This window comes from Ovis canadensis, chromosome 4 (genome assembly GCF_042477335.2).
Source record: "Ovis canadensis isolate MfBH-ARS-UI-01 breed Bighorn chromosome 4, ARS-UI_OviCan_v2, whole genome shotgun sequence".
Taxonomy (NCBI): Eukaryota; Metazoa; Chordata; class Mammalia; order Artiodactyla; family Bovidae; genus Ovis; species Ovis canadensis.
In genome coordinates, this window is record NC_091248.1 from 121,328,522 (window position 1) to 121,343,227 (window position 14,706).

Consider the following 14,706-nt stretch of genomic DNA (forward strand, 5'->3'; position numbering starts at 1 on the left):
CCTGAAAGTTTTCTCTAGCACATTAGGAGGGGACTGAGAAGAGGTTATAGAAAATTTAAAATTCGTTTATGAGAGCCACAGTGATACTGGGTTATTTGGAACCTTGGGGATTTGGGCATGCAAATCTAAAATCCAAAGCACAGTTGGACTTTTGCCTATTGCTTTGGTCACAGACAAAGCAATACAATGTAGAACAAACCAACCAAACACACACACAAAAGCGGCTTGTTTGAGTCAACAAAGTGCCATGTGACCCAGAACAGCTCTTTAAATCCAATAAAGTTTCTCCAAGATCTGATTTGTAAAAGGTCAGCCTGCAGGTTTCTTCATGACACACAAGGATGGATGCCTCACAGCACTCTGGAGTTCAGTCCAGAGCTAAGGCAAGTCTAAGATGGAGCAAGACCCATGCTGGTTCTCCCAGAGTTTGCTCAGGCTCATGTCCATTGAGTCAGTGATGCCATCCAACCATCTCATCCTCTGTCGCCCCCTTCTCCTGCCTTCTATCTTTCCCAGCATCAGAGTCTTTTCCAAAGAGTTGGCCCTTTGCATCAGGTAGCCAAAACATTGGCGCGTCAGCATCCGTCCTTTCAGTGAATATTCAGGGTTGATTCCTTTAAGACTGACTGGTTTGATCTCCTTGTAGTGCAGTGGACTCTCAAGAGTCTTCTCCAGCACCACAGTTCAAAAGCATCAGTTCTTTGGTGCTCAGCCTTCTCGATGGTCCAGCTCTCAAAGCCGTATGTGACTACTGGAAAAACCATAGCTTTGACTAGATGGACTTTGTTGACAAAGGGATGGCTCTGCTTTTTGATATGCTGTTTAGGTTTGTCATACCTTTTCTTGTAAGGAGTAAGTGTCTTTTAATTTCATGGCTGCAGTCACTGTCCTCAGTGATTTTGGGGCCCAAGAAAATTACAGGAGTAGTAGAAAACAAGACTGGAAAGGTGGTGGGGAATAGCAAGCGTTTGGAGCACCAGGAAAAAGGGGACGTGTTTTGAGCACCTGAAGCTGAAGGTTGATTTGAGGCTGGAGGAGGGAGAATACATTGGGGCAAAGGGAGGCGGGCCAGCGACCTGGATGAGTTGTGACTGATAGTTTCACAGCCTATTTCAGGTTTCTGGGCCAGGGATTGGAGGGCAGTTTGGGTTCAAGGATCCGGGGTTTAAGGGGGCTCCAATATTGGGTGACGGCTCTCCTCTCTGGCAGATTGAGGCCTGGGAGCAGGAGCAGCTGGGCCAGCCTGTCTGTTTTGACTCTTGCTGTATTGACCAGTCCCCCTTCCAGCTGGTGGAGCAGACGACTCTGCACAAGGCAAGTCCTCGCCCACCACCCACCCAGCAGGGCTTCCGGGAGGATCGGAAGGAGCGGGGCCGCCATGCTGACCTTACCTACCACTCCGTCCTTGGGGCCGCCATGCTGACCTTACCTACCACTCCGTCCTTGGGGCCGCCACGCTGACCTTACCTACCACTCCGTCCTTGCAGACCCACACCCTCTTCTCCCTCCTGGGCCTCCACCTTGCTTACGTGACCAGCATGGGGAAGCTGAGGGGCGTGCTGGCCCTGGAGGAGGTGAGAGCGACGTGTCCCCCCCTTGAAGCAGCAGTGGGAGGAAGGGGTGAGGTGGGGAGGGGCTGGCTCTAGCATCTAGGAGGTGCTCCGGGTTTCCCACCTATTTCTCACACAGAGACTGGAGGGGGTCGGGGGTGGCAGCCCCCTGATCTTCTCAGGATGGCATGGGCTTGGAATGGGGGTGCAGGGCCTGAGTCACGGTCTCATGGGGGTGCCGCTGTGGAGGGGCGTGGAAAGAGCTGGCAGATGGGACGTGGCTGAAGGCAGCCTGAGGGTTGGGGACCAGGCAAAAGAGATCCTAGGTCAGGGCTCTTGAGATTTCACCGCTCTGCAGGTGAGGCTCTCTGTCCATCATGCCCCCGTTTTCCTTTTTCTGCCTTCCCCCTTCGATTCATCCCTGCCCGGCCATATCTTTCCCATTCCTTTTCCTTTGATTGTCTGTTTCTCCGCTCTCCTGTCTTGTCTTCTTTCCTTTCCTGTGTCTTACCCTCTCTCCCCTTCCCTGTGCTCCTCAGCTGCAGAAGGCCATTGAGGGACACACCAAGTCTGGGGTGCAGCTCCGCCCCCCTCTTGCCAGCTTCCGGAGTACAACTTCCACTCGGAAGAACACCGGGGTCCTGCTCCCTCCTGCAGAGGGCTGGAGCCTGCCTGAGGATGGAGCTGGGGCCATTGGGGCAGGGGACATGACCCCTGCCTCCCCAGAGACCCCCGTGCCATCCCCCTTCCCGGAGCGCCCCCTCTCCCAGGCTCCAGCCAAGGCAGAGAGCGAGCTGGAGGAGCTGGAGCTGGTGGAGGGGCCGGGGCCCGAGGAGGAGCTGGCCGATATCCTTCAGGGCCCCAGTCTGCGCTCCACGGATGAGGAGGATGGGGATGAACTGGTCCTTTGACTACCTCCCTGGCCTCCTCACGAAGACTGTCCAGGGACCCAGCAGAGAGCGCACAGGGTGCACGGTGTGGGAGAGCGTGCTTCCTAAAGCTGGTGGGGATCACATCAATACACGGCCTCTCCTGGGAGTTTTTAAAAATGTGATCCTTGGAGGAGGAACTGGAATTTGGGCAGGAGGTAGCCTTGGTCAGTCATTCGGGCCATGCCCTCCTCTCCTCAGATAGGCGGGAGGGGATCTGTGCGAAGGGCCCCTGATATTCCATGGACTTCCTGAGTTTGCCCGTGTGTGGGTGGAGAATACCTGCCTCTCCCATGCATCCCCCACAACCCGCCCTCCCCCAGGAGGCGCCCCCAGTGTTCTTGTCCCAGTGACTTCCTGGCCTTGCGCATCCTCCCATCCGTTCTCCAGGGGGTGGGTTAAGGGAGACCCAGGATGACTGTGGTCCTGCCAGTGCCATGTTGGAGGAGGAGACGGGACCACCTCAGGGCCTCATGGCCTCATGGCCCCCGAATGTACTTGCAAACTGTCCACAGCGCCTTCTCTCAGAGCCCTCCACCCTGTCCTCCACTTGCCCACAGCCACTCCCTGAAATTTGCCTCCAGACTCCATTCTGGCTCCTACTAGAAAGTGAAGTTGCTCAGTTGTGTCTGACTCTTTGCAACCCCATGGACTGTAGCCTACCAGGCTCCTCTGTCCATGGAATTTTCCAGGTGAGAGTACCGGAGTGGGTTGCCATTTCCTTCTCCAGGGGATCTTCCCCACCCGGGGATCGAACCTGGGTCTCCCACATTGCAGGCAGATGCTTTACCATCTGAGCTCCCAGAATCTGGCCTCAATTCCTCGGGCGGGAAAAGGCCATTCCTACTTCCCCCTCCGTCCTCCATTTAGGCAGTGAGACATGGATGCAGAGCCTATTGGGGGAAAGAGCCTAGAAGAGGGACGGTCACGGGAAGGCTCTGTGTGGAAGGGGTAGTACTTTATGGCTCAACAGTCACGCGGCCCTAATGGATTTATTTTACTCCCTCTGGCATCTCACATTACAGCTTCCTCACCCTCCGGTTTCCAGGTCACTCTGTCTCCCACTGTTGTCCTTGATCTGTCCTGCCCAAGGGTCAGCTCTGTCCTTGAGCTGATCTAGCCGGGGCTTCTCCTGCCCAGAACCAAGGCTCAGGGCAGCTGGGCCACTGGTTCACCCCTACACATCTTCAGGGCTGGTCCTTTGTATTCCTCTCCTAGAGGTTCAGTGTTGAAATGGCCCAGCTCTTTGATGCCTCCCGCACTTGGGAAGTCAGAAACCCTTATCCTCTCCAAGCCGGTGACAGGGAGCCTGCCATTACCCTGCCTTCTCTACAAGTGGTCCCAGGTGCTCCTGATCCCATCCCTAAGGCTTTTGTCCCTCCCTTCTTTTCAGTTCAGCCGCTCAGTCGTGTCGGACCCTTTCCAACCCCATGGACTGCAGCACGCCAAGCTTCCCTGTCCATCACCAACTCCCAGAGCCTACTTTTATGCCTCTTTTAATTCCCATCCTGGGAATTATCCTGTGCCCATCCCTGGCATCCTCCTCCTTCCCGCCCCATGCCCAGCCTCCACCGCCCCCCAAATAAGACACTCATAGCCGAAGGTGCCACCACAGTGTTTAGTGCCATTGAACACAGCCTGGAACCGTCTCCAACAGTACACCCCTTCCACCTCCCCAGGGCCAAGAGAGAGAGGCTGCAGCCTGGGGAGGGGGCCTCGCAGTGGGCCCTGGAGCCCCTGCTCCTGTTTATATAATCTATAGTATTTATATATATATATTTATATATAATTCTCTCTGTAATATATGTCATAGAATCTCTCTTGGGCCTGGGGTGGAAATGTCACATTAAGAAAACATGCTAAGACTGGCCATAAAAATGGATATTTCCCAGACCTGGAAGACGGAGTATGGGATGTACAGGTCGGGCGCGAGGAGAGGTAATAACTCATTCACCAAGATTCCCTCCTTAAGAGGAAGGTGTGTGGGGGGTGGGGGGCGATGGGGGGGAGGGGAGGAATGGAAGATTGCTATTTTCCTTAAATAAAGTGAATTGAAAATGAAAGTGCACCCCCCCCAGAAGAAAATAATTTAGCAAGAGCAGTTTCATTCACAATGATATAAAAACAGCCCCGTTCTGGGGGCTGTCCTAAAACGTGCTGCACAGCCTTTAACCCCATAGAAAAAGCAACCCTCCCCCACCCCCAGCAGCCTCTTCCGGCACATGCCCCTCCCCTCCCCCTAAAATAGGCTACAAGCAAACCCCATGCATCCTAGCCTCCAGCACCAGAGAGGCAGTCCCTCCCTTGGAAGAGTCTTAAGAGGGTCCCAGGCCAGCTCCTCGGGTCTTCTGCCTCTTCAGAGCGGAGGGGAGCTGCTTGCAAAGTGCAGACCCCTCCCCACCTGACCTCTGGTCTGCAGTGTTGCCAACGCCCCACAGAGGCTGAGCCCCCGCTCACGCTCACATCTGAACTCTGCTAGAGTCCTTCAGAGTTTTAGCCATCTTTTGGCAGGACTGGCAGGGACCGCTGGGCTTCCTCAGGGAAGGAGGAAGGCGAGAACACTGCTTTAGATGACCTTTCCTGACTCCACAGGGCCCTGAGCGGAAAAGGAAGTGTTGATGAATGAATCCGCTCCCTGGACTGGATGTCCCCTGCGGTCTGGGGGTGGAAGATGGGGCACGAAGCGGGTGAGAGTAAGGAGAGAAGGATGATGCCTTAGAGAGAGGGCAGGGTGCACAAGGTGAGGAAACAGGGACCCCTTGAGAGGAGACGGTGACCCTCAAAACCCCAAGGACCTGCGGCAGTAGGGGCAGGGTGGGGCCAGCAATGTCCGGTCACATGATCACACACAACCCGCAACACTTTGGATGAGGTGAGCTCACCTACCTGGGCTCACCCTGCCCACCCGTTTCCTCCCAGAACCACGACCTCGGAGGGTGGCCATCCTCCTCTCCCCCAGAAGACGTGGGACGTGGCCTCAGTTGCATTTCAGAGGCACGTGTGTATGCCAGTGGGGGCTTGATGGGGGGCAGGGTCGTACACGGACAGAGCCACCCCAGCGCTCAGCCTCCTCATTCTGCAGCCGGGGTGGCTCTCCACTCTACCCTTCAACCCAGCCCCCTGCCATCAGGCTCTGTGACAGAAGTCCTGGGGCTTCACCAGCTGCCCAGAGGTTCCCCCCCACCCCACCCCCTACCCCAGAATGGTGAGTCCGTGTGGGAGGGCAAGCAGTTTCAGGGGCTTATGCCTCATTGTAAACCATCCTGGAAGGAAGAATACCTCGTCCTCCTCTCTTCCTCTTCAGGTCTGGGGCGGGAGTGGGGACACCTGTGAGGTCTTCCCAGGAGTCCTGGGAGGAGGTGAGGAGGGGCAAAGGGGGCCAAGCACCCTTGCTGCTCCTCAACTGACACCAACCCCCTCCCCTGCCCCAATCCGGGGGGTGCCTGACAGCACCAGACCCCTCCCTCCACCCCCACTCAACCCTGAGTCCCCAAGAAGTTATAAAAATGTAGAAAAGGCAAAGAGAAAAGTGTAAACAGCTCCAGAGAATTAGGGCTGGATGGAGGGAGGCAGCTTCATGCTTCCTGTCTGGCCAGGACGCCAGCATTCCGAGTCTCCCCTTGGAGGGGTGGGCTGGGGCTCCCAGAGCAGGGGATGTTAGAAGGCAGAAAAAGGGAAGAGGAGCTGGAGCAGCCAGCCCTGGTGGGGGTCCTTTCCCAGGCCAGTGGGGTCCTCCCTTCATCCACTGGATATACTCAAGATCTCAAAGCACGTGGCCTGTGTTTGTCCCTGGTCTCACCAGTGACCACTGGGCCCCTGTGTGTCCCAGCTGCCATGTCCACCTCCTCCACGACCCCTCATCTCAGAAGCCAAGTTACCTCTGAGGGTAGAGACTCCACCCTCCCAGGGGACGTGGTCTGTACGTTGCTTCCCCCAGCCCCGGGTCCATCTAATCACATCAAACAGCCCCACAGGTCCGTGCCTCATAGGAGGGCTGAGCCTGGGCCACAGCCAGAGAAAAGAGTTGGGAAGAGCAAGAGTGACGTGGAGAAAGGAGGCCTTCAGACAGCCACAGTGCAGGCTTCTGGAAGACGAGATCAGGGAGCAAAGAACGGCGATCCAGGGCACGGCGCTCCTGTGCTCCGGATGCACACGGGGGCTCCGCTGCCGCAGACCCAGAAGCCCACAGGCAAGCGAAGTTCCGGGCCATCTTGGTTGCCCGGGCCTCAATTCCTGGACCTGTGGTCTCTACAGCATAAGCCCGGTTAAAATTGCACCCCGCCCCTCCATTTGGCTGGCGAGGACGCCTGGACTCATCAGGGTCGTCTTGCCCAGGTTTCACGCGCGCTGCTGGGGGAAGGAGGAAGGTGTGGTTGCAGCCAGAGCCCTCAGGCAGGAGTGGACGGCTGGGCGAGAAGTGGGAGGAAGCTAGTTGTTGGTCTCGCCTTCCTCCTCATCAAAGGACTGCACGCCTGAGGATGTGACGTCAGACACCTTCCGGCTGAGAGCGGTGGACATCTCGGGGTCCTCGCGTGGGGAGAGGGACTCCAGGTCCCGGCATCCCGCATCCTCTTCCTCCTCAGGGGCCAGCGGCCTCTTCTCCTCCTCGGCGGGGCCCCTTGCCAGGTCCACCCCGCCCACCCCTGGAGCCCAGTCAGTGTCTCCTCCCAGCAAAGACGACGGCTCCTGGGCAGAGTATCCAGAAGCAGGTTGGGAAGGTCCCATTTCATGCAGGCTGGGCTGTGAGTCATCAAATGCAGGCCCAAGATAGGATCCTGTGGCCGGAGAGGCAATGAGGGACTGGTCGCTCGCTTCCCAGGCATCCGATGACCCCAGACAGTACATGCCCTGGGACACATAGGAATGAGGCCAGCCATCCATCGGGGCTTGAGCGAGGGCATCTGGAAAGAGAATCAGGAAGGTTGGTGGGGGCCCAGGACATCATCAAAGGCAGTGACAGGAGCACAGAGAATTGAGGGTGACATGGGGGTGGGACGTGGCAGGCAATAGGAAAGCTGCTGTGAGCACAGAGTCTTAGAGAGGAATGGAGGTAGCCTCACCCTGACTCTCCATCAGCTCCTGGTAGTTGTCACTGTAGTTGCAGCCCAGGGTTTCCTGGGTGGAGTTGACACTCATGTCCTCACCATCCATGGAAGACCAGGCCATGAGTGTGGCCTCGGAGATGGCAAACTGTTCCATGACACCTGGGAGAAGAAAGGTAGTTAGCACAAGATGCCTCCAGGAAGCCTTAGACACAGGCCTGGGGAAGGAGCATCAGTGTGGTGCTGTCAATAGGAATATAACACGAGTCATTTGTGCAGTTTAAAACTGTCTGCTGCTGCTGCTAAGTTGCTTCAGTCGTGTCCGACTCTGTGCGACCCCATAGACGGCAGCCCACCAGGCTCCCCCATCCCTGGGATTCTCCAGGCAAGAACACTGGAGTGGGTTGCCATTTCCTTCTCCAATGCATGAAAGTGAAAAGTGAAAGTGAAGTCGCTCAGTCATGTCCGACTCTTAGCAACCCCATGGACCGCAGCCTACCAAGCTCCTCTGTTCATGGGATTTTCCAGGTAAGAGTACTGGAGTGGGGTGCCATTGCCTTCTCCCTTAAAACTGTCTAGTAGTCATATTAAAATGAAAAAGAAACAGGTAAAATGAATTTTAATAATACATCTTTAATCTATATAAAACTGTCATTTCAATGTATAATCCATATACAAATTATTGAGATATTTTACGTTCTTTTATTCACACAAAGTCTTTGAAATCCAGTTGATATTTTGCACTTATGGCACGGCTCCGTTGGACTAGCCACATTTCAAATTCTCAGCCACATATGGCCAGCGGCTACTCTATCGGACAGGACAGTTTTTGTATATGCCCTAAAACAACGCAAAATCATGGGTGACTTCCCAGGTCAGACTTAGAATTCCTAGGGGAAAGAGTTGGGGGGGGTGTCTTCTGGTAAGATATCATAAGGGATTAAAATTGAGGATTTCCAGAAGTTTATCTTTTTTAGGAATGGTAGCTAGTGCTAGGTAGTCAAGGCCAGAGGAATCTAAATGGGAGGGATTGCAGGTCTACAGTGGTATCAGGCTGAAAGTTTAAGGTCTGGGATGGCAAGGGAGTGGGGATAGAGTAATGAAGGTGCATAGACTTGGGGTTCCCATGCTAGTCAAAGCCATGAGTAAGTTGAAGCTTACTTTGCTAGCTGCCCTGCATTACCCCCTACCTGTTCATCTCCCCACCCCACTGGTGTTTCTTCTGCCATGCACACCACCGGAGCTTTTTCTGAAGTATGTTATTGAGATCTGCCACCAAGGCTTGGCCAATATTGATGTTATTTAGTTGCTAAGTTGTGTCCAACTCTTTTTTGATCCCATGGACTGTAGCCCACCAGGCTTCTCTGTCTATGGGATTTCCCAGGTAAAAACACTGGAGTGGATTGCCATGTCCTCCTCTAGGGGGGGTCTTCGAACCCATGTCTCCTGCATTGGCAGGCAGATTCTTTACCTCTGAGCCACCAGGGATGCCCCTGGTTAGTGTTGTAAGTACATCATATGCCTGCCTCCTACCTCTACTGAATAAAAGCTCTTCTGTACATACCCTCTCCTCACCCAGGTCCCTTGATCTTCTGGTGGTTGTACAAGTAAGTTGTCTATAAGTGAATCCATGACAGCAAAGTGCTGATGCGCAAAGGCTAGAAGTGAACCCCAAGGCTTTTCTTTCTTTTTCATCATAAAACATAAGTAGAGACAGAGACTATTGAAGTCTAAGGCCCCTGCTTTTTTTTCCCCTGTTAGAGGGAATCCAGAGATTGGACAGTTTTAACGTGGGAGAGAAGACATCAGGTGGACCCACAATCTCACGTTAATTTCCCTCAACTTCTGAGATGACAATAAAAAATAAGTTTGAGGGACTTCCCTGGTAGTCCAGTGGCTAAGACTCCGGACTCCCAATGCGAGGGTCCAGGGTTCGATCCCTGGGAACTAAAATCCCACATGCCACAACCTAAGACCCAGTGCAGCCAAATAAAAACAAATATTAAAGAAAAAGTTTGAGAGCACTTATCAGAATGAACAAGTCAGAGTCCTTGAAATTCAAGCTAGCTGGGAAATGAAGTCTGAAGGTCATCATACAGACAGAGTCAGTCCTACCACAGGGGACCAGGTTGAAGAGTGGGTCTTGGCCATCCTGAAAAATGTGTCTCTCGAGGGGCTGGGGAATAAGTACCTGCGAGGAAGCGGGCCTCCTTCTCCCCGTCGCTGAGGTCGGAGTAGGCATCTGTGTCCCTGCGGACGGCCTCGTGGCTGTGCTGCGGCTGAATGGCTGGTGTCTTCCCCCAGCCCTGCCACTCAATCATGTGGGCCACTCGGCCCTGCCCCATGGCTGTGGGCTTTGTCACGTGGTCCTTCATGCTTCTCGAAATCCCTGAGGGGCCAGACATTCCCCACGTCCTCCAGACCATCACACAACAGCTGTACCAGATTCCCTCCAAACCCCGTTATCCCCACCCTAGCCCCATGGGATGCTGTCTCATGAAAAGGGCAGGTTATGCCCTGAGACACCGTATATGAGGGGTGGTCTGGAGGGTTGGAGGGGCTTGACAGAAATGGCAAACAGGCCCGGAGTATGGGGATGAGGGTGTGTTTTCCAGGCCTGAACCCCAGGGAGCCTGAGGCCAGAAGCCCACAGGTAGTGTCCTGTCTGAAAGCATCCCCAGGTGGGGAGTCTCACCTGAGAACGATGACTTGGCCAGCGCCCCAATGCCATAGGCGTTCGAGTTTCGCTTAAGCTTCGGAAGGATGGAAGTGGTGTCCTCCATGGAGAGCTGGAAGGGGTACATGGGAAATGGGGCAGAGGGATAAGAGAGTATGGGATGCTTGTATGTTCAGAGGAAGGATCTGAGCTAGGACGGGTGATAGGAAACCCTGATACCCAGGAGGCCCACCTCCCAACCGCTCTTGGAAGTTTGGGGGTATGTAAAGAATGTGAGAGCTTCCAGGGCCCATTGGAACCAGGAACCTCTGTGATCTATAGCAGGCCTACAGGAGAGGAGTTAGGGGGGAGGTCGGGGGTGGGGGGAGCTGCACTCACATTGATGCCATCCCAGGAGAAGTCTGTCCGGGTTTGCTGCAAGGAGAAGAGGAGAGGGGGTGGGTACCCGGGACACTTCCTCAGAGGGCCTTCCAAAAGTGTGTGAAGTAGGGAGGGCTTTTCTGAGAGTCACACCAGGAACTTGGGGTCTCGGTATGGAGCACTGGGCTTATATTTGAGGAACAGAGGAGGAACATTCAGTGAAAGAGTCAGCCTGGGAGCGGGTCTGGGATGTTATCCTGGAATTCAGGGAGATGGCTGAAGGACCGGGTTCAGGGGTCTTTTTGAGCTCTTTCAGGAGGGCAGCTGAGCAGGGGGGTTGGGAGGGGGAGGGCTCACCTCGGTGGATGGCCGATGAAGGCTGCTCCCGTGCAGCGAGCTGGTGCTGTCCATGTTGATTTGGTCCACATCCTTCAGGCCCTTCCAGTCCACAGCGATCACCTCATTTCCTATGGTGGCCGGATGGTGAGTTGCATCCCTTTCACATCCCCCCCACCCCCACGCCCACCCCGATGGCCCCTCATTATTCTCTTCCTCCAGAATTCTGATGCCACAAGTGGAGGGCCAGCCCCCCTCCCCTCCCACAGCCACTCTCTCTACCAATTGCCTATTCCCCTCTACATCTCCACTCACCCCCAGTTTTTGGCACGCTGAGCTCAGTCAAGGACAGCACACTTAGGAAAAGGGTCCCATGAGCTTATTTGTTGCTCTTGTTTAAATGGAAGGGCCAGTGGCTGGGTTTTAGCAGGATAACAGTTCTCCATTCTGTCTCAAGGGATCTCTGAGGGTTTCTTTATGGGAGTGCCTGGGTTCTGTACTTTTCCTCTATTAGGTCTCTACAAACAAGGGCAGAACTTTTCCGGGGCCAAGCCTCCCTCCTTGTTGGCTTTATTACATGTGAGGTGGAAGGATTGCATCTTCCCTGGTTGGCCCTCCATGGGAGCGGGTGGATTTGTATGAGAGTAAGGAGATTTGGTGGGGATAGAGGTGAGAGCTGGGTGTGTTCACCTAGAATCAATGAGAGCAGAGGAGCAAAGAGATGGGATCATTCTACCTGACTGTGGGAGACGCAGGCTAAATGAAAGAGAGAAGGGAGCCAGAGGAAGGAGAGCAGGGGGCTTTGAAAACCAGAAACTAAGGGAACAGGAATTCAAGTCAGAGAGAAGACAAAAGACAATGGGAGTGGACGGAGTTTGAGGGCTGATGGGGAAACTGGAGGGCCTAGGAGGACCGTCATTGTTCAGCTCAGGCCAGAGCTTCTCGTACATGGAGACTGCTGGTGTGAGGGCAGGGTGTGCCTCCTGGAAGGCTTGGGGAAGAATCACTTGGGTGGTAGATGCTGGGCATTCAAGCATAAAGTTTTTTGATTCAGAGTTTAGGATTGGGGGTCCACTCTTGAGAAGGGGGGAATTGACTGTGATCTTGGGTGGCAGCAGGAGGTACTGGGTGTGTAAGGATGACATGGATGCTGCAAGCCTAAGGACTGTGGTTGACAGGTCTGAGAGAGGAAGGACCCTTACAAAGCGGGCACTTTCTCCCTGGGGCTACAGGCAAATGGTGCCATGGGTCAGAGCAGAGGAGGTGTCTGGGAGGGGACAGGAAAGACGACGTCTGGGCAAACAGAGCGGAATGGGGCAGGCAGGGAACCACCTCTGAGGGGAAGGGAGATGGGGAGGGCAGAGTGGGAGAGAAGGGCTGGGGGAGGTGGCCTTTGCAAGTGAGGGAGAGCTGAGTCAGAGTCGCGGGGGGCAGGGAGGGGGAGGGAAAGAACCCCGAACAGAGGTGAAAGCAGAGTGGGGCAGGGGGTGGGGGTGGTAATCCATGGGAATACATCCGTCTCAGAGAAATCAGGCTTTTGGAGAGTTAGTTCGTTTGCAATAATAATACAAATTATTCTCTCAGCCTGAGGTCACTGGGGCATGCAGGCGGGAGAAATTGGGAGTTGGAAAAATTGGGGGGTTGGGGAGAGGGTTGGATCAATCTGTTGAGCTGTGAGAGCGGAGTGGGTGCACTGGGTAGGGGAGAAGAGGTGGTAGCAAGGCAGAGGGGAGAAGTCTTAGGAGGCGCCTCGCTTCCTTCCTCAAGCCAAAGGTAAATAAAGAGCCGGCCCCGCCCCGCCAGCCCCGCCGACAGGTGCAGTCGGGTCCCCGGTTCCTCCGCCGTCGGCCCCACCCTCCGGGGAGCCGGCTCCGGACCCCTCTCCGGCCCTCTAACCGCCCCCCGCCTCCTCCGATGTCCCCGGCTCGTCCCCTCTACCCCAGCCCAGCGCGGCCCCATTCCCTCCGGGCGTGGAACCCGTTGCCCTCCCGGAGGCACCGGGCTCATCCCGCCCCCGCCCCGGAGGGAAAATGCACGTGAACAAAGCAAATCGGGGGAGGCAGGGACGACAGAAAAAGGCAACGGAGAAGGAAAGAGATGGGGGCAAAACATCCAAGCCGGATGGAGGCGGGGTGCGGTGGGTGGATGGGTGGGGGGGCGCGTGCGAAGGAGACTCGGGGCTGAGACTGAGGCTGGGGGGTCCTTCGAAGGGGGCGCTGCTCCGGACACGGAGTGGGGAGAGAAGGCGCTGGGGAAGGCAGGGCCTGGAGGTGGAGGGTGCAGGACGGGAGAGTAGAGGAGAGCCACGGAGAGGATGCCGGTGGGTATGATGGAGAGGGACCGCGCCTGGGGGAGGGCGACGGAAGGAAGCTAGAGGGAGACGGATGCAAAGAGCCCGGAGGGATGCAAGCCCAGGAGGCGCGCGCGAGGAGAGCGGGGAGAGATGAAGGCAGGGACCGCGAGGGCTCGGAGGGAAAGTGAGGAAACGAGGCCGGACCGGGAGGGTGCGGAGAGAGGGATCCCGGGGAGGGGCGCGGGGCGCGGTGGGGGAGGGGGCTGGAGGACCGGGCCGGGCCGAGCCCTGCCTCCGCCAGCGCCCGCGCCGCCGCGGTACCCACCCACGGTCCGGGAGCCGATGCAGCCCATGGCTCCGGGCCTCCAGGCCGGGCCCTCACCGACGCGGGGCGGGCGCCGGGGGGAGCACCGGGAGCCGCGCCGCCGCCCCAGCCGCTCTGCAGCGCCGCGGCCGTCTCCGCTCGGCTCCGCTCCCCCCTCCCCTCTCCATCCCTCCCCGCGGCAGCCTCCGTCGCCGCCGCCGCCGCCGCCGCCGCCTGGCTCCTCCGCCCCGGCTCGGCTCGCGGCGGCGGGGAGGGGGCGGCCCGGGGATTGGCTGCGCCGGCGCCTCCCGGCCCTTCCCCCGACCCCGCCGCTGCACTCCCCGCCGCGCTCCCTGGGGGGAGCCTCGCCGCCGCTTCCCTCCCTTGCCCTTCTCCAGCCCCGCGCGGGGGACTGCTCGCCCGGTCCCCGCTGGGCTCGGGGCGGGGTAGAGGCGGGCGGGGGTGGGGGGAGGCTGATGGAAACCCGGAGGATGCCCGCCTGGGGTCTCACGAGCCGGGCGGAGAGCCCCGGGCCCACCCTTCGAATCTGGGGGATTGATTTTGAGGGTCGAGCTTGGGGATGCCTAGAGAGAAAGTGGAATGAGAATAAAGCCTGGATTTATTGGGCCTTGGCCGCCAAATTCCGCAAACACTTGTTTTCTTCCCGGGGTGGCCTCGGGGACAAACGGGAGCGTGGTTGGACGCGGTTGGAGCTTCCTGTTCGCTGTTTTATGCGCCTGAACAGATCGCGAAGTCTTTGCAAGCGGATCGCGTGTTAGACTTCCCAGGGCTCGGCGCTCGCGGGAAAGTCGGGCATGCGGGGACGGTGCAGATGACCTAACTCCAGGTCTGATTGGGGAGGGGGAAATAGAAGATCCTTCAGTCCCATCTCCAGGCTAGCTAGAAGACAGTTTTATATCCAATGTAACTTTTCTGAGCCATGATCCTCTCTGACAAATGAGCACAACCGTGTCAGAGGCGGTCTAGAGCCCGGAGGATTGAAGTCTGGCTGATGGGGTCGGGTGAAGTAGGTACTAAGGGCTTCCTGGGTGACAAGGGTCAATGGGCACTATAGTAACAGCAGGGAAGAAATGGAGTCCAGAAAAGTCACATGAGAAAGGAGACACCCGTTTATGTAAGCCCAACTCGGTGAGCACAAATGTCAGAAGCAAATGCTAATCCAGGCTCTGCTTTCACGTGCCTCCTGATGTACAG

At 56.5% G+C, this 14,706-nt stretch overlaps 2 protein-coding genes across 5 annotated transcripts in view; one reads left to right on the forward strand and one right to left on the reverse strand.

Moving 5' to 3' along the window:
* The window catches only part of CLCN1 (chloride voltage-gated channel 1), a 37,703-nt gene extending 34,172 nt beyond the window's left edge, over nucleotides 1–3,531 (forward strand). For 2 of the 4 annotated variants that reach the window (XM_069588623.1, XM_069588625.1), the window contains 3 exons: nucleotides 1,210–1,314; nucleotides 1,488–1,574; nucleotides 2,090–3,531. In XM_069588623.1, the coding sequence (XP_069444724.1) occupies nucleotides 1,210–1,314; nucleotides 1,488–1,574; nucleotides 2,090–2,461 (564 nt within the window). In that variant the 3' untranslated portion in view covers nucleotides 2,462–3,531. The remainder of the gene's footprint in view (nucleotides 1–1,209; nucleotides 1,315–1,487; nucleotides 1,575–2,089) is intronic. The other 2 variants (XM_069588624.1, XM_069588626.1) reach the window with 2 other exon arrangements.
* A 1,033-nt stretch (nucleotides 3,532–4,564) lies between these two features.
* Nucleotides 4,565–13,878, reverse strand: FAM131B (family with sequence similarity 131 member B). The gene is made up of 7 exons (XM_069588631.2): nucleotides 13,513–13,878; nucleotides 10,916–11,025; nucleotides 10,577–10,612; nucleotides 10,217–10,310; nucleotides 9,713–9,910; nucleotides 7,540–7,683; nucleotides 4,565–7,380 (listed from the first exon to the last, which is right to left on the reverse strand). Exons 1-7 carry the CDS (start codon nucleotides 13,538–13,540, stop codon nucleotides 6,908–6,910), a joined length of 1,083 nt encoding a protein of 360 aa, XP_069444732.1. The 5' UTR covers nucleotides 13,541–13,878; the 3' UTR covers nucleotides 4,565–6,907.
* Nucleotides 13,879–14,706: the final 828 nt, after the last annotated feature.

Excerpts from the sequence above, each read along its gene's own strand:
- FAM131B (XM_069588631.2), bottom strand. The coding sequence starts at position 13,540 with ATGGGCTGCATCGGCTCCCGGACCGTGG. Across the intron at positions 11,026-13,512 it reads CATCGGCTCCCGGACCGTGG|GAAATGAGGTGATCGCTGTG; the intron begins GTGGGTACCGCG and ends CGGCCACCATAG. Across the intron at positions 7,684-9,712 it reads GGAGGCCCGCTTCCTCGCAG|GTGTCATGGAACAGTTTGCC; the intron begins GTACTTATTCCC and ends TTCTTCTCCCAG.